Here is a 21,761-nt window from a genome sequence, read left to right as displayed (position 1 = left end):
TCCCTATATTTATAAGCTTATGTTCGAGGTCTTAGAAATGACGCCTTGCTTTTCCAGGGTGAAAGTATGGACAACTTCAACTGGGGAGTCCGCAGGCGCTCACTGGACAGCATCGACAAAGGGGACACGCCGTCGCTCCAGGAGTACCAGTGCTCCAGCAGCACGCCCAGCCTGAACCTGACAAACCAGGAGGACACAGACGAGTCCTCGGAAGAGGAGGCGGCACTCACAGCAAGCCAGATACTCTCACGCACACAGATGGTACACTTAGCTTTCTGTACAGTGACAGCTGGTCTCCTCTTTGTCTTCACTTCCAACTTAGTAATTACCATTGCTCGATATTCTGATTTTCATTTCCCTGTGGGTAAAATGCACGTGCTGAAATGAAAACACAACGCTGTAGCAGCAATGGAGTGTTCCATTATTCATGGTGGCACTAAACATTTGCTCTGTGCACCCCTTGGGCTTTCCAGGTGGCACAGTGGTAAAAGAATCTACCTGCCAATGCAGGAGATGCAAGAGACTCGGGTTTGACCCCTAGGTCGGGAAGATCTCCTGGAGGGGGCAGTGGCAACCCACTCCAGTATTCTGGCCTGGAACATTCCATGGACAGAGGAGCCTGGTGGGCTATAGACTATGGGGTCACAGAGTCAGACACGATTGAGCACAGACAGCACCTCTGAGCTGATGAGACGTATTTTCTGTTGCTTCTCTCCTCGTCACAGTGAGCTATGCTGGGCACTTTGAGAGGCCTTCGCCCTGAATGATACGTTTTGGTATCAGTGCAAACACCAGCACTGCTTAATTCTCCACCTGCTTTTCTTTCCTTGTCAGTGTGGAAAGAGAGAGCACAACTTTGCTCCCTTTGCAAGATCAAGTCAGTTATATGGAGGTTCTGACTTATATTCCAAGGGTGAGTGGCAGAGATTCACACAGAAAGAGAGAGAGACGAGAAAATGAAGGCTATAAGCATGGTCTGTCTGTTCCGAATACTGAGTGAGGGGAATGCTGAACTTGCAGTGGCAGTAGGTTGGAACTTGAAGATGGCAGAACAAGGAGAGAGCAGGGGTGTGGATTAGCCACCAAGGCCCATGCGATGAGGAATCAGCTGGTGAAGACCAGGTGGCAGCCACATTACAGCGCTCTTACCTGAGGGCCTTTTCTCGCACCTCTGTTTAATTTGGCCCATTTGCATCACACACAGTCTGCTGGTAAAGTGCTGGTAGTGCTGTTGAATGGCCAGGCTGAGCTGGGCTTTACACAACGTGCACAGCTGTCGGTTTGTGGCAGGCTTCTTGTCACCTGTCCTGTTTTGGCATCTCACCATTATGCCAATATGTCTTTCCCTAACTCCCTGTCACGTATTAAGTGATAAGCTGTTGCTGACACAGTAGCAGCAGTTACCACTTGCTGAGTGTCTGAGACACACCAGGCCCTGGTCACAGTGTTTTACGTGGATTAGTCACTGCACCTCTCCCCTCAACTACACGAGGTAAGCACAGTGATTGCAGCTCTGTAGACCAAGTGACTTGTCCCAGGACACACAGCCTGTAAGTGCATTTGAGCAGGGCAGTCTGGATGCCACCTAAGGCTTGCTCCTCCCCAGGACTGTGTGCATTGAAAGGAACGGTGAGCTGCTGGCAGCAGTGACTCACTGAATGAGGCCCAGACCCTCCCGGGGCCAGACCGGAGGCTCAGAGACGAGCATCGTGCCACCAAACCACTGTGGAACTGTGGTCCTTACCTATCTACCCTCTCCTTTAAAACAGGACTCCTGGCAGCACCTGCCTCGGGGGAATTTCATGGGGAAGTCAGTATAGTAAGTGCTAAACAAAGGTTAGCTTCCGTGAGAGCCTTGGAGCAGAACAGTCTCTTCATAAGGCCGACCCTAGTCATAGCGGTATGCGTGCACGCTGAGTCACTTCAGTCATGTCCGGCTCTTTGTGATCACATGGACTGTCGCCCGCCTGGCTCCTCTGTCCATGGGATTCTCCAGGCAAGAATAGTGGACTGAGTTGCCATGCCCTTCTCCAGGGGATCTTTCTGACCCAGGGATAGAACCTGCATCTCTTATGTCTCCTGCACTGGCAGGCGTGTTCCTTACTAGCAGCACCTGGGAAGCCCAGTTATAGTGGTAGTGAGATTGAAAAAGAATTTGATGCTGCTTCCTCCTCATAGGGGGAAAAAATTAGCTTCTGCTTTTATCTACTCAAAATCATGAGCTTGATTTTTCTTATGTTAAATATTGACCCATGAAAAATGTATAGCCCTGCTTAAAAGAAGAAAAATTGTAGTGTTTTCTTTGTTCTAATTGATTACTGCTAGTTTTCAAAGAGCATAAACCCACTAATGCTGGCCTGCCATTTCAGCTTTATTGTCCTAACTCTTTTTGTCTTATTGAAGTTCTATGGTATTGATTTGTGGTTCAGTAAGTTAATGGCCAGTTTAGACTTAAGCACCTGCCTCCAGTTAACACTGCTTCTTGAGAATCCACTGAGTGCTTGCGCCAAAGCCACAGGGAGGCAAAAAAGGCCCCTGCATTCGCGAATCCTTAGGCCAACTGAAAACATAAGACATTACCGTAAAAATAAGAATTTTAGATGAAGATTAACATAGTCACATAGAGCGCTTCCATTTTGGTGGTTTCTATTCAGCAAAATTTAATCCGTGTTAATGGAGACTTCATTTCTACTGATGAACTAGCTGCTTGCATTAATCGCACCAATTCTGATACAGACTGAAATGAGGGGGAAAGGAAGTCAAAGAAGCTCTTTATAACTATGGCTTCAGAATATCTTATGACACAGTTTTCTTTGTTTAGTGGCCATCGCCAACTCCTAAATAAATTTCCTTATTTTACTGTCTCTCCTTTCAGTTAAATAACGATTCTGCTGCAGACGAAACCCTGCCGGACCATTCTGATTTACTTCTTCAGTCTCAAGATTCCACTGGCAGCCTCTCTACAGAAGAAGTGCTGCAAATCAGAGATGAGACCCCCAGTTTGGAAGCTTCTCTAGATAAGGCTAACAGCCAGCTGCCTGAGGTGGGGAGTCATGGGGGCTGGTGCATGGCCAATCTGGGCTCTTTTTAGCAATCTGTGATACCCCTTGCTTTTCTTTCAAAGGAGTTTTCATCTGATATGCTAATTATTTGATTTGTTTGCAGTATTTCTAACCTGTTGGTTAAGTGATTTAGTCCAACTGAAATAGTCAAATCTGATCACTGAAGGAAAAAAAAAAAGTGATGGATTAAGGAAATGACCTACAGGTTAAAAATAACCCTAAGTGTTTTTAATGAGCATCTCCTGCTGCAGAACGTGATTAGGTTAATGTACCGGCGCTTCTCCGGGGATGGGAGCATCTTCTCGGGTGCTGAAGGACCGCTTTTGTTTTTTTCTTTTCTTTTTGCTTTGTATTTGGTGGTGTTGTTTTTTTTGTTTTTTGTGTTTTTTTTGTGATTGGTGCTGTAATTGGGATGAAAACCTCAGGCCAGCTGTGTTAGCGATTGGTTAAATGAAACCTTTTAGAAAGACTGTGGAACTACCAGTGTTATGTTTTTTGGAAAGGCCTGTGAGAAGTAAGCCAGATTCCAAGCTAATGACCAAAAATAAGTGAGTATTCGTTTTCTTAGTTGCTTTTTTAAGACTACTGTAGATATCTCTTTTTAAAAAACTGTAATTGCTATAGCTCTTTCATATGTGCTGTTATGCCCTGGTATCAGGAAAATACTACACTTTTTTCAGTGTTAACCAAATTAATATAGTTATCAGAGCAAGACCAGTCTAATTATTAGATCTTACTGTCTGAGTAAGGAGAAATCTCATGTTCTTGTGATTACGCCAACAGTGTATCATACGTCTTCACAGTAAGCAGATGTATTTTGAAATGAAGGCTTTTGGGGGGTAGCTTTTTTAAATGTTCATATTAGTATGGCTCAAGCTGAGATAACTCAACAAATATTCATTGAGATTTACTAGATGCTGGGCATTCCATTAAGTGCTGAAAAGATGCGTAAAGCATGACCTTGTCCTCAGAGTGTCCACTGGCTATTAAGGGAGACAGAAGGTTTTTAAAAAAAAAAAGCACTGCAGGTCAGTATGAGAAACTCAGAACCAGACATGCTCAAGGCTTTGTGAAAACTCAGAGTGAGAACCAATCAGCTGTGCATTAGGAGTTATGTGGCATTTGAGACATTGCAGGCAGAGGGACATGGCATAGAAAGTCACGGCCATGTGAAATAACATGGAATGTGCAGGCAGCAGCAGGAATCACTCTTCGTAGAGAAGAGGAGGAGCAGCTGCGGCAGGAGGAAAGATGGATAGACCTAAGACACGCTGGGTTCCACTAAAGGCAGGCTTTATTTGAAACGATAGGAAGTCATGAATTTTCATTCTTTCCAAAGATGCCAATTATGTGCCAAGCCCTGTCCCAGATACCTGGGTGGGAATACCCAGGGCACCCAAGCACTCCGTCATTTAAGCATATTTGTTTACTGAGCCCTGCCACGTGCTAGGCTCTGTCCTAGCCCTAGGCACACAGTGCCGTGTGGAACAGACAAAGGCTTCTGGTTTATGGAGCTTCATTTGAGCAGGAGAGACACAGTAAACAGGTAAAAACATAAAATATCAATGATATATCAGAAAGTGATCCCTTTTCTACCCATATTAAGAAAATCTAACGAGAATATGGACTTGGTGAGGGAGACACTTAGGTAGGGTAGCATCTGGTGGAAACAAGTGATGAGAAGGATCCAGTCATTGTAAGTGCACAGGAAGGGAGTTCGGGGCCCAGGAAACAGGAGTGGAAAAGACACCCATGTATCTGAAGAGCTAAAATGTCAGCCTGTGGGGCTGGAGTGCAGGGAACCTGAGAGCATGGCATTGGGAGAGAAGGAGCTGGAGGGGGCCAGGTGCTCACAAGGGTGATCTTAGAAGCCACACAGCGGGCAACAACTAGAGGATTTTAAGCCCGAAGGACACAATCTGATCGTGTTTATTTTTTTCAATCTTGGCTTTTTTGTGGAAAAGTGAGTGTGTTCTCATACCTGTACCTCCTCCGTGGAGCTTGCAGTCTGTCATCAGGCAAGGTTACAGTTTGACCGGTGTTTTAGTGGAGGGAGGGCTGGAGAAGGCTGAGATGAAGAGACAAACCAGAGGCATATTAGCAGGAGATAAGGGGCCGTAAGTGACAGAGTGCGTGGACAGGAAGGTGTTTATGAAGGGAGCAGACAGTGTTCAGAGCTGCACCTGAAGTAGACCATATTCCTTTCAGTATGGGAAGGCTGTGACGTGAGCATTAGCTACTCATTGATCATCTGATCTGTTGTGTCCAGGATAGCTCATAGCATGTTATAAGTCAGCAGACATTCTCATTAGAAACAATGGAAAATAGCTTTTTAACAAAAGCGATATGGTTAATGGTCCTGTGTTTTAACTACAAAAATAGTTAACAAACAGGAAAGTCTTTTAGTTTTGGTTATTAAAACAGCTGTATTCATAGTAAGTGAGTAAGCTACCTCCTGGAAGTCATTCATATTGATTGGAAATGAATTGGAAATTCATATGTATTCCCATACATACTGGAAATTGTGTTATTTCAGATGAGTCATTCATTTATCCAACAGTATCTAATGGGCCTACTTCCGACGCATTATCAAGTTCCCAAGGACGCTTTTTTTTAAATGAAGGAAAAACACTTTAATTTACTATGTTTTTTCCTTTTACAATAGTGTGTTTCCTTATCACTATAAACTTTGTAACACTGACAGAGGAGAATGGGGATATTTTTTGACACATACTATTTCATTTAAAAATAATTCTGTTGACATAAAAATTCACCAGAAGAACAGTTGTCCACAAGAGCATGATTCAGGTTTGTGTCTGTTGGATATGTTGGCCTAGTTTGTTTTTCCTGGTGTGACAAATAGTGTCACGTAACCCGAAACTGCCCCTTTAAAGAAAATATAAAAGCACTAAAAAATAAAACCATAACCCTCCTATATAAAGTTATATATGAGTTACAGATACTATACATATCGCTATAAAGCAATTTCTTAAGATGAGGAAAGCAGTTAATTTCACTGGATGAAATATTTTATGAACTAAAGAAAAAAATTCCTAGAAATGTTTATTTGAATTTCTGCCCTTGAATTTTGTTAATATTAGGAAGCCATAATAGGCTAAAGCATTCTACCTCAAGAAAGAAAACTTAAGAGCTCAGGTTGCCTGCCTGCAATGCAGGAGACCCACATTCAATCCCCAGTTTGGGAGGATCCCCTGGAGAAGGGAATGGCAACCCACTCCAGTATTCTTGCTTGGCAAATTCCTTCTAGGAGGGATTATATCCTTGTGTTTATCAGAAGAACCTCCACAGAGGGATTTCTTCTAGTATTTATAATAGTTTAGATACCAATTCATGCATGCCAGAAATTATATTGCTTATACAAAATCACTTTGAAAGTGTGTGTGTGTGTGTGTGAGGCAGAGAGACAGAGAAGGAGTCATTGTGCAATAAGGTAATGTTCAAGAAAATTTGATTCTCACCATTTACATATAATAGTGGAATTCATTCCATTAGCCAAAAAGTTCTCTCTTCATGAAATCTAGGAGTTACTAGAAAATTTCAGCCTACATTATAATCTTAGATGAAACATGTATTTTCAAATTATTATTCAAGAACAAATAACAATAAAACACAGGTATACAGTAATGAAAAGTAATGGCATTAAACCAAGAAATTTGGTGGTGCATCATTTCAGTACGATACGTTCAAACTGATGCCCAAGGAAAAATTAATACCAATAAAAATTCTAGGTGTAGCAGTGTCTTTGGCACTATTACTCACAGTATCTTTCCAAGTAACTAATTCTTAGTCATTTAATGGCCAAATCTTTAAGAAAATTCAGATGGAAACCTTAGAGTGTATTGAATATAAATTATTGCACCAAATAAGGAATGATTATACTATATTATTTATAAAGTACCATCCTGTGAAGACTCAGAGTTTGTACTTTCTCTGCGTAACTATCCCTTAGTACACTTCGTGTTTTCCTGCCGCGTTTCTGTGCCTTTAGTATCTTCTAGGTCCTTTTCCCGTCTGTCTTAGCTTTGGCTGCTGTAACAAAAATTCCATCACCTGGGGTGGGAGGGGCTTATCAACAACAGAAACGCATTTCCCACAGTTCTGGAGGCCAGAAACTCCAAGATCAAGGTGCCAGCCAACTGCTGTCTAGTGCGGACTCTCCTCCTGGGAGCTCTTCTGCTGCGTTCTGACATTGTGGGAAAGAACAGAATAGCTCTTTATCCTCTTCTTTTAAGGGCCTGATCTCATTCATGAGAGTTCTCATGACCTAATCACCTCCCAGGGTCCCCACTTCTGATACCACCCCACTGGGGCTTCTGCATATGAATTTCGAGGGGACAGAAACATTCATTGCACTATTGCTACCCCATCTTTGTCATACCTTACACTTACCATACTCTACTGTATATTATTGTGGTTTGCATAACTAGCCCCATATTAGTTTGCACACTAATTGTAGTTAGTTATTAATTTATCCCAGAGCACTCAGCCCAGAATCCTTCATTTTATACATGAATTTACAGGTGTGTAAATTAAGACCTGGCCTTCCCCAGAGGCTCAGTGGTAAAGAATCCACCTGTAATACAGGAGATGCGAAGAGATGGGTTCAATCCCTGGGTCGGGAAGATCCCCTGGAGGAGGAAATGGCAACCCACTCCAGTAGCCTGAAGAATCCCATGGACAGAGGGGCCTAGAGGGCTACAGTCTATGGGGTCGAAAAAGAGTCGGACACGACTGGGCGACTAAATAACAAAGGCCCAGACTGGTCTAAGGTCAGGGGCGCTGGATTTCACTTACTTTTCATAATTTGGAAGGGAAAATTCTATTTTCATCTGTGACAAAGAGGTGAGAAACTGCAGTTTGACTCAGTAGTAATCTTAGGTCTAAGTCCTGAAAGAAACTGAGAGACCGTTAAGTGCTTATTTTCAAACTGATTGAACTAATGTCCATGCGAATTAAAACTGGTGCTGATATGTCATGATCTACACCCTGGAAGGATTTTTCTTTTTCAGTAGTGGTAGCTCATTTACTCAGCCAACACCTGTTGAACTTTTACTCTAAGCCAGGCACATGTATCAACGTTATTTCAGTAACGTTACAATGGATAGAGGAAAAAAATGCCACAACACGCTTTCCGTTATCATTTCCCTCATTGATAAGTGAGTTTATAGTTCATTTAATTCTCAAGAGTACAACAGTCTAAAATTTTCCAGCATTTTCTGAACTCTTAACTCAGTGGTGAAGATGTCTGAGTACTCAAATCTAAATAAATTATTATAATCTTATTACCTGAAAGCAAATCATACATCCCAGGTATTCAGCTCAGTTATACCAGTCAGGCTGCTCTTGTCGTTTCTGTTCAACAGCATCCTGACTGGTCAAGACCTGTTCGTGACTCACAGGTAGCCCCACAGAACCAACGGGTTAAGCATTTTGAATTACCTCCCCTTCTTATATCTAGAATTCACTGGAGAATAAGTTCTAGCATAATGAAAGAAATGACATTTCCATAAGAGAGAATTTATAGTTGTAATATAAAGCTCTACCTATAGAGAATTAGACTATGCTGGAGAGAAGATATTTCCCCAAAGGATATGTTTCTAGGTAAACAGCTGAGTCCTATTGAAAAAAGATCTCCTTGATGTTTCTGTGTGGCAGTCGGTGATACACTTTAATTTCAAAGGGTTTTAAACTGGAAACTATTAAAAAAAAAAAAAAAAAAAAGAACAATTTTATGTGATCAGAGTCCAAAACTCCAAAAATCAAACTGTGTAAATGAAGACTGCCTAATAAAATAAATGTAGATTGGTGGCAACAGTCATTTATTCTGTGTTGGTAAAATTTGCTTTTTAATGTTTTAAAAGTCTGTAAAAAAAAAAATACGATTGTTTTTCAGGATGCAAGTTCAGTATTAAAGGAGGAACAGGTTCTTACCGCCTTTGAAGATGATGGGTCGTATATTATTCAAGAACAGCAGGACTCTCTCGTGTGTCAAGGGATTCTGGATCTAGAGGAGACAGACCTGCCGGAGCCTCCAGGTCCTGAGAGCTACCCCGGGTCAGTCTGTGAAGAAGACGTCACCTTAGCTCTGAAGGAACTAGACGAGCGGTGCGAGGAGGAGGAAGCAGACTTCTCGGGGCTGTCTAGGTGAGAATACAGTGTCGCAGACACGGTGATGAGGTGATGCTTCTACGATGTCCCCTCCCGAACATGACCCTCTGTTCCAGTAAACTGACTTTCATTTCTGTGTACACTTTAAAGGTAAAATGAGCTCCTGCCATGGTTTTACTCTCTGTTACTGCCGTTCACTTAAAGAAAAACAAGTAGGCCATTCTCAGAGCACAGTGAGGGGCAGTCTACATTTAGAAGTACACCAAATACCTATTTGGGCAGAATGCCAAGTGGCCAAGTGCTGAAATCCATATTGGGCCGTGGGTGGAGCCAAGTATCAAAATTATGGAAGGAACTTCTGTGATACCACAACAAATCTGAAATATATTCCAAAAATTATAGTCTTATTACCAATAGTTATAATGTTTGACTTATATAACGGGCAGAAGTATCATTTCTTAGTACTGTCAAATGTTAGAGTGCTCTTTCTAAATGTTTATGCATCATACATTCAAAATTACCACGAAGTATGAAGAAGTCTCACACAGGACTTTTTTCTACTCACGGGCTGACGGAATTGTGAAAGTTGCTCGGTCATGTCCGACTCTTTGTGACCATATGGATTATAAAGTCCATGGAATTCTCCAGGCCAGAATACTGAAGTGGGTAGCCTTTCCCTTTTCCAGGGAATCTTCCCAACCCAGGGATCAAACCCAGGTCTCTCACATTACAGGCGGATTCTTTACCAGACAGAATTGAATGATCAATAATTACATAAAGTTCTTAAAGGAAATTTTGGTGCCTTATGTTACTTAAACACAAAATAGTCCTTCAGTGATGAGAATTATGATGTAATCTATATCTACTGTTTTGTTTTTATATTTTTAATTTTATAAATATTTGTAGCTCAAAATAATGTTCTTTATAAGGGCATCTAATTTAATGCATTATCTATCAGTGTATCTTTTCCCTATTCAACAGTTTGAAGCTCACATAAAATTTAATATTTAATGATCAAGTATATCAGAGTTTTACTCCTACAATAAAAGCTTTTTATTTATACTTCAAGTGATAACAGTGTTTTAACATATACAGCACATAAGGAGGTGTTTCATTCTCAGTGTATCTAGAGTGTTCACCTGTATTTGAAAGTGTACACTCAGATATTAACAAAGGATCCTGGTGACACATGTTGTTCATGTCACTGACTTGGCTGTGACAGTAGCCTACGTCCTCACTCACTCACTGATCATACACGAATTCAGAGAAGTCAGGAATGATGCAGGGATAGATGCTCAGATACCTGGCTTTCTAAAAGGCTGCAGACAAGAGACTTGACTTTGGCCAAGTACTAAAGATGAAACAATAAGTAGAACATCCTTAGTAAATACAGAGGTGTATCTACTCAAGGTTACAGGATACATTTTTTTAAAATCAATCACCATAGTGACATCTTAAAAATTAAATTTTTTGAGGTAGAATTTAAGTTTTCACTTCACATGTCTGCTTCCTTTTGACCTTTTCTACCCAGTCTTTTCAGATCCCTCTCTTCTATATGAGTTGCTCTGTAATTTCTGAATGGCCTTGTGGAGGCCTGTAATGTGAAATATACAATTTTAAGACCTTGAGTAACACATTTCTGTATGGAGTCTGGCTCCAAACACTTCTTCAAGACCCAGGGTCACACGTTTCTTTATGGGATGCTCAACCCAAATACCATATATACCTTTTTTTTCATTGTCTTATATTTGTGTGTATATATTATCTGCCTGTGGGGATTATAGATTCCTCAAAAAAAAAATGGCCAGATCTTCTATTTCTTTGAGTCAGATCTGTTACTGCCACACTGCTGGGCACACAGCATGCGTCATGGCTTTATAATACTGGGTTTGGTCCCATAGAACTGGCCTCAAATTCTGGCTCTCTCATTTCCTACCCAGCAGCCTAGGCACATCATTTAACCTCACTGAACTTTCTGTCCTTCACTGGTAAAAATCAGAATAATAGTACTTAACTGTCATAGAGTTTCTGTGAAGATTAAATGAAAACAGCCCATGTAAGGCACCTAATATATAGCCCTTGACCCAAAAGTACATGACAAAAACTTAAAAAATATCATGATTGCCAATTTGGGCCTGTTCAAATAAAAAGCCTCTGAAACTGACCATTTAAAATGAAGTCATTCTAGGCTGTATTAGTCATAGAAGTTACTGAAATTATTCCATAGCCCTGGCATATTGTAGGATTGCTCAGTCACTTCAGGCATGTCTGCCTCTTTGCAACCCCATGGAATGTAGCCCTCCAGGCTCCTCTGTCCATGGGATTCTTCAAGCAAGAATATTGGACTGGGTTGCCATGCCCTCCCCCAGCGGATCTTCCTGACCCAGAGACTGAACCCATGTTTTCTGTGTCTCCTGCATTTCAGGTGTATTCTTTACCCATTGAGCCACCTGGGAAGCCCCATTGTAGGATTAAGTTGTCTTAAGGTGGTTGTGTGAAATCAGATTTCTAAATCCAAAGATGCTAAGAAAGAACAAGATGCCAGAAAGAACAGGCTGAGAATCTGCTTATTCATGCTTTCTCACAAAATTTAGGTGGTCGCCTGTTTTCTGAATCAATATGTGCACATATGTAAAAAATAATGTTAGGTGATTTAAAGTATTTTAAATAATTGAGTGTATTCTTTTAAGATAATATTATGATGACTGTGTATGTGTTAACAGTCAAGATGAAGAAGAACAAGATGGTTTTCCAGAAGTACAGACATCACCTCTGCCATCACCATTTCTTTCTGCCATCATAGCCGCTTTTCAGCCAGTAGCATATGACGACGAGGAAGAAGCCTGGCGCTGCCACGTCAACCAGATGCTGTCTGACACCGATGGGTCCTGTGCAGTCTTTACTTTTCACGTGTTTTCTAGGCTGTTTCAGGTCAGTACGGTTGAAGACTTCTGAATTCGTACTACAGTTATCGGATAAAGTTACAGGGTTTTATCTAAAATCAGTATCTCAAATTTTAATATTCTCACTAGTTTCCCTTAAAGGTTTTTTATTTTCCTAAGATAGTGATAATTTAAATGTACACTTGGACACTGTAGCACTGCTACGACATTATACAGTGACTAGTACAGGTACTTCCCCTAAGGTAATTAGAGTAAAACTTCAAAATAACATTTGCTCAAATTCTGGAATATGCTAGACACCTCCAGGGACACCAAAGAAATATAAAGGCGGGTTCCTGCCTTTAAGGAGCTTTCCGTCAGTATCATAAGACAATGTACCATAAAGTGTTCACTCCATTGGCACTTTCATTACTGTGTGGGGACCTTAAAATTTTTAACCAAGGCTGCTTCCATCCCTGAAAGTAATATGAGCTAACATTTATTCAGTACTCACTACATGTAAGGCACTAAGCTAAATGTTTTACAGTAAGTAATTCTTACAACAGACCTACGTAATGTATTTTTAGCACTCTGTAGCTAGGGAAACCGAGGCTGACATTTAAGTCTTTATTTTCCCAACTGCTTGCCACCTTTCCACCCTACCTAAGGAAATTTTGCCCATCTTAGAAGACCCAGCTCGGTACATAATCTCACTGAAGTTTTCCCAGCCTTCAGTCTTTCCCTCCTGAAAGTTCTTCAGTGCTAATTAACTGGAGCATTTATTTACTTAACTTTGTAGTTTTGCATTGCTACTTGGTTTTCTATTTATATTCTTTTCTTTCCAGAGATACAGATTTCTCCATGAGTGAGACTGTGGCTTAATACTTTGTTTTAAATTAATCATAATGCCACCTAATGGTGCTATGCATATACATGTAGGTACACATCCAAGTATTTGTATAGTAATTACATTGCTGATATAGCATCTGATTCATTCAGTGTTCACTATGGTTTAGGCCCTGATGGTTTTATGTGAATGAATATTCTTGAGTTTTGAGAAGATACTGCCCTTGGTGCCTTTTGATGACTTCAGTTCAAGTCAGCAGGAGAGTAAACTATCCAAGGAGAGTAAATTACTTTTACTGAAAGTTTCACTTGGTAGAATTTAACTTCGGAAGATCTAATTCCTCATGCATGTGAGGGCTTTATTTCCAGCAATATCTAGCATGTACTCCTTCTCTCTTTCCTAATGAAAAAAATCTTAGGAATGGGGAGACGAGTAGCATGTATCATTAGTTTCTCTTTTCAGGAATACTATACAATAAATCTTTGATCATTTTTAGAAATTATCATGTTTCCTAAAGAAGTGCCTAAAAATAAGGATTTACAAATTGATTTTTAGGGTTCTATATATATCACTACAATCATAGTTTTAAAATAGAAGGTTGCATAAAATTAAAAATAAAATAGAAGGTTGCTCTAATTATAAATTATGCTTTTTTACTTAAAGATTAAAAAAGGCTTTCATATGAAATACATTTTCTTATATTTTCTCCACAGTCAATTCAAAGAAAGTTTGGGGACATAACTAATGAGGCAGTCAACTTTCTTGGTGAGAGTCTGCAACGCATTGGTGCCAAATTTAAAAGCTCATTAGAAGTGATGATGATGTGTTCAGAATGCCCAACAGTCTTTGTGGATGCTGAAACAGTAAGTTTTTACATAAGGCTTACTTTATCATAAAAAGTAAACTGGAATGGCGTCACTCAGTAAATGGTCTTTTTTAAAGGTAATTCAGAATTTTAAAGCCTAAAGGTTCATATTTTCAACTTGATTATAAATATCTAGCAAAATATAGTTCCCATGTATTGTATGCAGTGACTTGTGACTGTTTCTGATTCTGACCTCTTCCTGCCCTCACCTTTCAGAGAGTTCTGGATGGGAGAGCCAAAGAATCATGCTTAGAGATGCATACTTTTCCCTGGTTCCTGAATCAAAGCTCACAGGAGAGGGCTAGACACATTTCCACCACCCTTACCCCCCGCCGCCCCACCACCACCATGAAGAACCCAGAACTCCCTGGTCTTCTCCACTTGTCTCCAAGCACATTTGTAGATTATGTATTAAGACAGTTAAAGAATTACGGTTTAAAAAGCTTCAAGTGTATTACTGTGAAGGTATGCACTGGTGGGACATGCCACTTTTGCCTGAGCCAGGTTTTGAAAGCATTAGAAGGCACGCTTACCCTTTCTGACATTCCTGAAGCCACACCGCACTCCTCTGCTTCAGTAAAAGGTCAGTCCTTAGTACAGGACAGTGGACAGGCGGGGACGCTGGCTTAAGTTGGCTTGAAAATTCACTAACCCATAACCCCAAAGGTTTTGGTCTCAGGATTGTGATCAGAAATGGTGACCTGGATCAATGTGTTTCTGATTTGACAGCTGATGTCCTGTGATTTGCTAGAAACACTAAAGTTCAGTGTTTTGGAGCTGCAAGAACACCTGGATACTTATAATGCCAAAAAAGAAGCAGCTGAGCAGGTCAGTCCCTTTTTACACTGTAAAAAAAAAAAAAAGGAGTTACTTATGACACTAGACATGCTAACCTGGCAGAATAGCCGAGAGGGAAACAGGACCTCTTGCCACTTGCCTCAGGTTGTGCTGAGAATGGTGGGGAACTTGGAGCTGCCTGTCCAGGAAATCCCTATCTTCAGCTTTTAGAAACTGGCCTTCTAAGAGTCTTAGAACACAGTGGAAAACTCGCTTTATAAAAAGCTTCTGTGTGGAGACTGTATAGCCGCTGTCAACATTGCAAGTAGGAATATAAAAGCAGTATTTCCCTGAGCAATGCATATGATGTTGTGGTCCAGAAAACCCGCCACTTGTGACGAACTGGTGATCTTTTTCCCGTGATGTGTATGCGTACGTGGGCAAGCAAAGGCAGAAAGGAGCAGGTAGTAGACTATAGGTACTGCCTGCACACAAATGTTTCTCTACCTCCAGCCTGGCACTGCAAAACACAGCCCGCAGTTCTGATCCCTGAGGGCAAATCCAGCATGCTGTTTTCAATGGCAGGGGCAGAAAAACTTAAAGGAAAAAATGGTTCTCGTTTACACACAAACTGCAGACAGGTATTTTTTCCCTAGGAGGCCGATCTTTCTTTAGTAAGTACTACATATCTACTGCATGTAAAGGCCTATGAAGAATGAAATGTAAAACCTGGTTCTTATTCCCTAAATATTCTAGATAGGAATATTTAGGAATAGAAGTCTTTGTGCTTTATGTAAATAATTAGTAACAAATAATTAGTAACCAAAGTAGGGATTATAGTATAAATAAAAGTACTGGCAATTAAAGAGACTTCCCAAAGTCGTGTAGGTCTAACAGAGAATGGATGCAAACCAAATCTATGATTTCCAAGAAGAGGTCACTTCCGACCTATAGCCAGTAAGACCAAATCATGTAATATACAGCAGAGGTACTTTTGTAATATAGTGGGACAAGAATGTTCTTTTCAGAAAATTGTGCTGAATCAATTAAAATACTTGTATGGAAGAGAAAAATGAATTTGATTCCTTCATAAGCAATCATGTCACTATTTTTTTTCCTATCCCTTTGCTTCCTTTCTTCTTTTCTATCAAACAACTATTTTTCATTATTCAGTTTTTGCCCCTCTAATAGTTTTTTAGTTGTATCCATACATTCTTGTATAGTCCTTGAGGCTTCTCAGAATCACAAGTGAAAGCCTGGGGTATTCATCAGGACCCGCTGTCTTGGCTGGAAGTGAACAGTTTTTGTCTCCCCAGCACCATAAGACCAAAAAGCCTCTGTTGACCTTTTCAGCCTCCCAGATGCCACTGCTGGCTTTCTTAGCCTCTCCTCCTGCGCACGATAAACACAGGAACGAGTGCCCCAAGGGGAAAGTGCACACGGACTGCTGGGCTGCCTCCTCTGCAGCTCCCTCTTCTCCAGGATCTTGACCCTTAGGGCTCAGTACCTGTGACAGCCCTGCTTTCCCAGCCCAGTGAAACTACAGGCCACTACTTTTTGTTCAGCTTCTGAGCCCATGGACAGGAATGAGCAAATCCCCTAGAGTAACGCTGGAATCAAAGTAGGGCTCTCTTGATACTTTTCTCTAACTTCCTAAATATGGCAGTTTGATATTTACTAATAGTATCAGTTCTTTTGACTTCCTAGTTCAACTAGTTCTTACTCAACTTCCATAGTTGTCCTTCGAGGACAGGCCTTACATAAGCTACTCCATCACACCCAGACGCCAAACCTCTCCAGTTAATTTTTAACCTTTATTTGAGCCCTGAATTAAAAAAAAAAAAAATCCATCATGATAGGAAGACCGATTAACCTGTGAACTGGAGGTTATTCTGTACACAGACTGTCTGCTGTGTTTTGCACACAGTGACCGGGAAGCTGTGGACCTGTACTTTTCAGGCCAGTGTGCAGCCACAGCACAATAGGGTTGGGGCTTGTCTTAGAATACAAATCAGAATTATGTTGAATAGTGCCCCCCATGCCATATCATAGGCATACAATATAAAAAAATATATTTAGTAAGAATAAGCAATTAACAATTTTTTTCATCAGCATACTGGACACATTGGGCTAGACTTGTGATGATGATGATGAACCATATAGGCATTCTAACATTTTGTGTGAGCAGACATTCATGTACAGATTCCATGATAGATGTCAGCTGAATTTTGCTGATAGAAATCTGCTGACTAGCTTTTGACAATGGCTACCAGCAGCTGTATCTCGCTACGAAAGCTTAACATGTTTTTCTTCTGACATGCTGTCAAGTACAGAGCCTAAGGGCCCAGGCAGACTGAGGGGCCGGGATAAAAGGGACAGAAGGTCAAAGAGACTGTTTTGAAACAACCGAGACACCTAATTTTCATTCTTTGCGTGTAGACCGTTAGGCTACAACTGAGAATTTCAAATGTCTAATAATGAAATATTTTCAAAGAATAAACAATGTAGCTCATGGTTTTTCTCAAAGTCCTAATGAAAAATGTCCTAGTTTCATATATATAATTTCAAATATAATTCATATTATATATTTGATATTATATATATTGTAATTTTATTATGTTTAATCTGTCACATAGAAAGAGCCAGGAAGTCAAAAGAACTGATTATTAATATCAAACTGTCAAAACCTAAGTGCTTAGCTTGAAGGCTCTTAGCTTGCTCTTCAGCTTGGAAATTCTATGAGCCAGTGTTTTTCCCCACTAAAAACACAGTACTGTTATTTTCTTTTTATCTGGCCAAGGAAAAGTTACCCGAAATAAATATCCATCTTTAGGACTAGCCCCTGGATAAGGAAAATCACATTTGGCTTCTGCAACCAGTATCTCTTTGGAGATAACACATTTGCCATACATTGCTGTCCAAAAAGGAAGAAAAAAAAAACAAGATTTTAAATGGAATTTAGTTTCTGTTTCACTAATTAAAAGTGACACACGTCTTCTGAGAATTACACTTGTGATAAATGAACAGACCTGGTTAATTCTAAGTTGCCTTTATTAAACTGACAAGAGGGGAAGCCCACTTTTCATTTCTCCATCTTACATTAGACACAGGTCAAGTATAGATTGTGAAGATTGCCAGTAAAATCTACAAAAATGAATATTCTTGACTAAAATGGAGCACCACAAGTCCCTGGAATAGAAGACAGCTGATTGCGTTTCCATTAATAAACTCTCCCCAGTGTGTACATGTTGCCACGTAGACAGCCTCCTCTGCTTGGGTTTGTTGCATACAAATGATTCTGCTCGAGTGGAGATCAAAGTCTGTGTCTACAACCAATCCTAGAAATTCAAGCTCACTTTTTAGGATTTTTGTTCTGTATGTGCAGGCTGTTACAGTACCAGTTTCATTGTGTACTATGCAATTACTGTATTAAAATTTTACTGTTACTTATTTCTTCAGTGGTTAGACAATTGTAAGAGGACATTTGGTGCCAAAGAAGACATGTATAGGATAAACACAGATGCACAAGTAAGTTTCTTATTCTTAGTTTTGCTATATTTCTGTATCAGGTAAAATAATGTATATGCTCAAATGTCCTTATTTGCTATTCCTAAAAATAAAGAATACTTATAACATTTTTCATTTTTGTTATCAGAACAGTCTTTGTAAATGTTAGGTTCAGTGGAATGTTGGCTTAGTAATGAAAAACTCACTTTAATAAAAATGAACGACCAGCTTGTGACTGAAACGTAATAACATTCAATAGATAAGCTCGATGAATATCTGGATAGTCCAGGTTGACTTTTAGTTGCGTCTGCCTCTTTAAAAATTTTTTCATTCTGCATTAGATTTCTATAGATAAATTGGTCAAGAAAGCAAACTGGAGTAATACATTCATATTAGTCCTTCCAAAGATGAAATTCTGGTTGGATAAGTTATGGTTTTTGCTAGTAAAATTCAGTGAAAAAAATAGTAATATAGAGAAGAGTGTACATATATAACACATATATTAAATGAGGATAAAATTAAGACCTACAAATTATTTTAATAGAAGTGTAACTTTATAGGGGGAACATGCATTAATCAATTAATAGCCTCTGCATTTGACATCAGAATTCTAATCTTTTACAATGTCAGACTCGCATAAAAGTTACTGTAGTACTGTAATAAAAATTTGAAGTTTTACAAAACTGAAATGTTGAGAAAATAGCAGTATATGCTCAATAAATGTTAACTGTTTGCCAGGCATTGTGCTGAGCATTTCATATTCATTATCTATACCCATACAATTTCATCTAGTAGATGCTATAATTATCCCCATTATGAGATAAGGATAAATAATAAGCAATTAATAAATATTTTTAAATAAGGAGAAAATATATATGCAAATTAAAATCGAGGCTCAAAGAAGCTAATTTATCTAAAATCAGTAAGTAAATAGGATTAAGATTCAAACCTAGAAAGGCTGACTCCGAATCCTGCTCTGTCATAAAGAAATTGTCATGTCATCCGTGTAAAGAAAGAAACAAGGCAAGATAAGGGATTAATCCCAGACTAGAATTAGATCCTTTGGTTCTAATTCTGTCTTTGCCACTATGGCTTAAACAAGGAACAGACTGCTTTTCTCATATATAAATTAGATGATTAGACTAAGTATTTCTTGTATCCCTTTTACCTGATGACAAGGAGTTCATCTCAGAAGTCTATGTCAATTAAAATAGCTTGAGGTTTTCTACTGAGTAAAAAGTGAAAACTCTTTACATTTAAGCATTCCATTTATATCTTAGCTTTCCTTTTCCATTCAGCTCCTTGAGAGGAGAGGTCTCTTTTTATGCAACATTATGTACTGTCTGTTCCTATATACCAGTATAGCCATTTGCCTAATAAGCACTCAATAAATATTAAAGATAAATGAAAGGATTGTATATATGCAAATTTCATCGTACTAAAAAGCAATATTTTTAAAGGTACAGTGTTAACATTTTGTGTGATCTAGTAATTCAAAACTAAGAAATTAATTATGTTTGTTATTTCTTATAATTGTGATCATTATAAACTTTATCAGTGATATCTTTTCCATTACATCCTAAAGTGGATGCTATGGATATATGTGTATGGAGTCAGTTTTTATTTATGTTAATAGAAATGAAAATATATTTAAAATTCATAGTTTCTATACAAAACTATATGAAGTAAAACCTCAGAAATTTAGATATGCTAATGTTTGACATTGAATTGTGCTCAACATTCACAGAATGACCATCCACGTAATTTATGATAAGTAGTTCAGAGCTAAAGTTCACCTATGCTTAGCAAATCCCTTCTAAATTGATAGCAATAAATGTTATATAAACAGTGCTTCAGAGGAAACTATTTAGAAAAGCAGATTTCAAAAGGGACTTCCGAATATTTCAAAAGCAGTATTTACATATGATGATTGCTGTTTTAATTAGAATTCTTGTCCTTTAATGAGACTAGGTCTAAGTTGCTGTAGATATTTTCATGTAATAATTTTTAAATATTCCATAAGCTGGTTGTTTGATTCAAACCTACTTGGGTTAAATTTCTGAGGTTTAGTAAACTTCATTTGAAATGCAATTTAAAACACACAACTGCTCTCAATATTTTACCTTCTGATTCAGCGCTAATTATGGTAACTTGTGATTTAAGTAGACAGCAAAGGGTAAGAAAGCCAGAACTAGCCATGTCAGAGATAATATTCTCATGGGCAGATATTTATTGTATAAAATTATATCCCAGTTCTCTTCTGAGAAGTAGGAGTAACTCATTTCTTATTGTAATTGGAAGTTTTCCGCTTTCCTAACAGAAATTTGTTACATTTAGCTTTTTTTAAGGCTATAAAAACCCAGATAGATGACCACTTTCAGTAGCCAACTTCCCAACATCCCACTAGTTTGATTTTATTCTTTGTAGCTTTGGCACAAGAAATAAACTATAGCCTAAATGTAATTTAGCTGTTATTTGGCAGAGTGAAAAAAAAAAAACACCCTGGATTGTTATAAAAATGTCTAAAAAACTTTATTCTGGAAATGGCATCATAAATTTTTCTTTGGGGTGTAATTAAATGTTCTTCAGTTTGCCTGGGACATCTGTGACCCTAGTTAAAATGATTTCTTACACTAATTCTTGGTCTTTTTCTTCCTTTGTATTTTTTGTGACCCGATCACCTTCTTGCTTAGCAAATGGAAATTCTAGCAGTAAGTGACCTGTCTTAATTTATAGACTACTTATCCATGTCAGACAAACTGGTTTCATTTGCCATTTGTGACCTCGCAATGATTTATCATGGACTGCTTTAAGAGTAGTGTGTGCTTTAGTTCCGCATAGCCCTAATCCATGAAATGTTTTAGTCCTACAAAGATAATGAGGTTTTATAATTAATATGTACAACTAGCAGTTGCCTTTTTACACATCTCTAATGAATCTCCTTTTAAATTTCTTAATTTTAATAAGCCAAGTGCATTTTTTAATTTGTCTTGTTTCAGTGAGATTATAAAATTGGTTGTTTTTTTTTGTTTGTTTGTTTTAGAAAAAGGAATTAATTTAAAAAACAAACTATTCTTACGTTTTAGATGTGAGGTTATCCAGTTTTACTTTTTGCTTTATCAAGCACTTGTTGATAAATGCAATGACATGTATATCTCAGTGTAGCAAGAATATATGAATTTGTAAATTATTTTCATTATGAAGTTAAAGTTTTAAGTTCTAGTGAATCCTTTTTAAAGCAATCTATTTATTGCCTGCTAAAAAATTCTATTTGTCTAATGTGAAAACGTATCACACTAAAAATGAACTATGTAACCAATAATCTTTAAATTTTTATTTTAATCCCAGTCTTCAGAGCATCTTTCATCTGTGTTTCGTCAACTTCATTTCATATTAACTTGCTTACTGCAGAAAGATAAATCTCAGAACAATTTAAAATAATTATTTACTTATAAATTTTTATTGGAACTTTGTTGTCTCGTGAAATATGGAAAATAACACCTAAATTTAACATGGTGTTATTTATTTCTAGGAACTGGAGCTCTGTCGAAGGTTATACAAATTGCATTTTCAACTGCTGCTTCTGTTCCAAGCCTACTGTAAACTTATCAACCAAGTCAACACAATAAAAAATGAAGCAGAGGTAAATATTCAGTTGTACTAGGTATTAGTAACTGATCGTACAAAATTAA

General features: G+C 38.7%; 1 protein-coding gene across 9 annotated transcripts in view; it reads left to right on the top strand.

Annotated features, from left to right (window-relative positions):
* FRYL (FRY like transcription coactivator) overlaps positions 1-21,761 on the top strand; it is a 264,479-nt gene that overhangs the window by 239,078 nt on the left and 3,640 nt on the right. For 6 of the 9 annotated variants that reach the window (XM_055588519.1, XM_055588515.1, XM_055588512.1 and 3 more), the window contains 9 exons: positions 58-261; positions 2,876-3,043; positions 8,977-9,227; positions 11,915-12,122; positions 13,634-13,783; positions 14,515-14,613; positions 18,022-18,090; positions 20,763-20,780; positions 21,602-21,712. In XM_055588519.1, coding sequence (XP_055444494.1) covers positions 58-261; positions 2,876-3,043; positions 8,977-9,227; positions 11,915-12,122; positions 13,634-13,783; positions 14,515-14,613; positions 18,022-18,090; positions 20,763-20,780; positions 21,602-21,712 — 1,278 coding nt within the window. The other 3 variants (XM_055588516.1, XM_055588514.1, XM_055588518.1) reach the window with 2 other exon arrangements.

This window comes from Bubalus kerabau, chromosome 7, assembly GCF_029407905.1.
Source record: "Bubalus kerabau isolate K-KA32 ecotype Philippines breed swamp buffalo chromosome 7, PCC_UOA_SB_1v2, whole genome shotgun sequence".
In the NCBI taxonomy this organism is placed as follows: domain Eukaryota; kingdom Metazoa; phylum Chordata; class Mammalia; order Artiodactyla; family Bovidae; genus Bubalus; species Bubalus kerabau.
The sequence above is the reverse complement of the archived record's forward strand: the minus strand, read 5'-3'. Positions and strand labels throughout refer to the sequence as shown.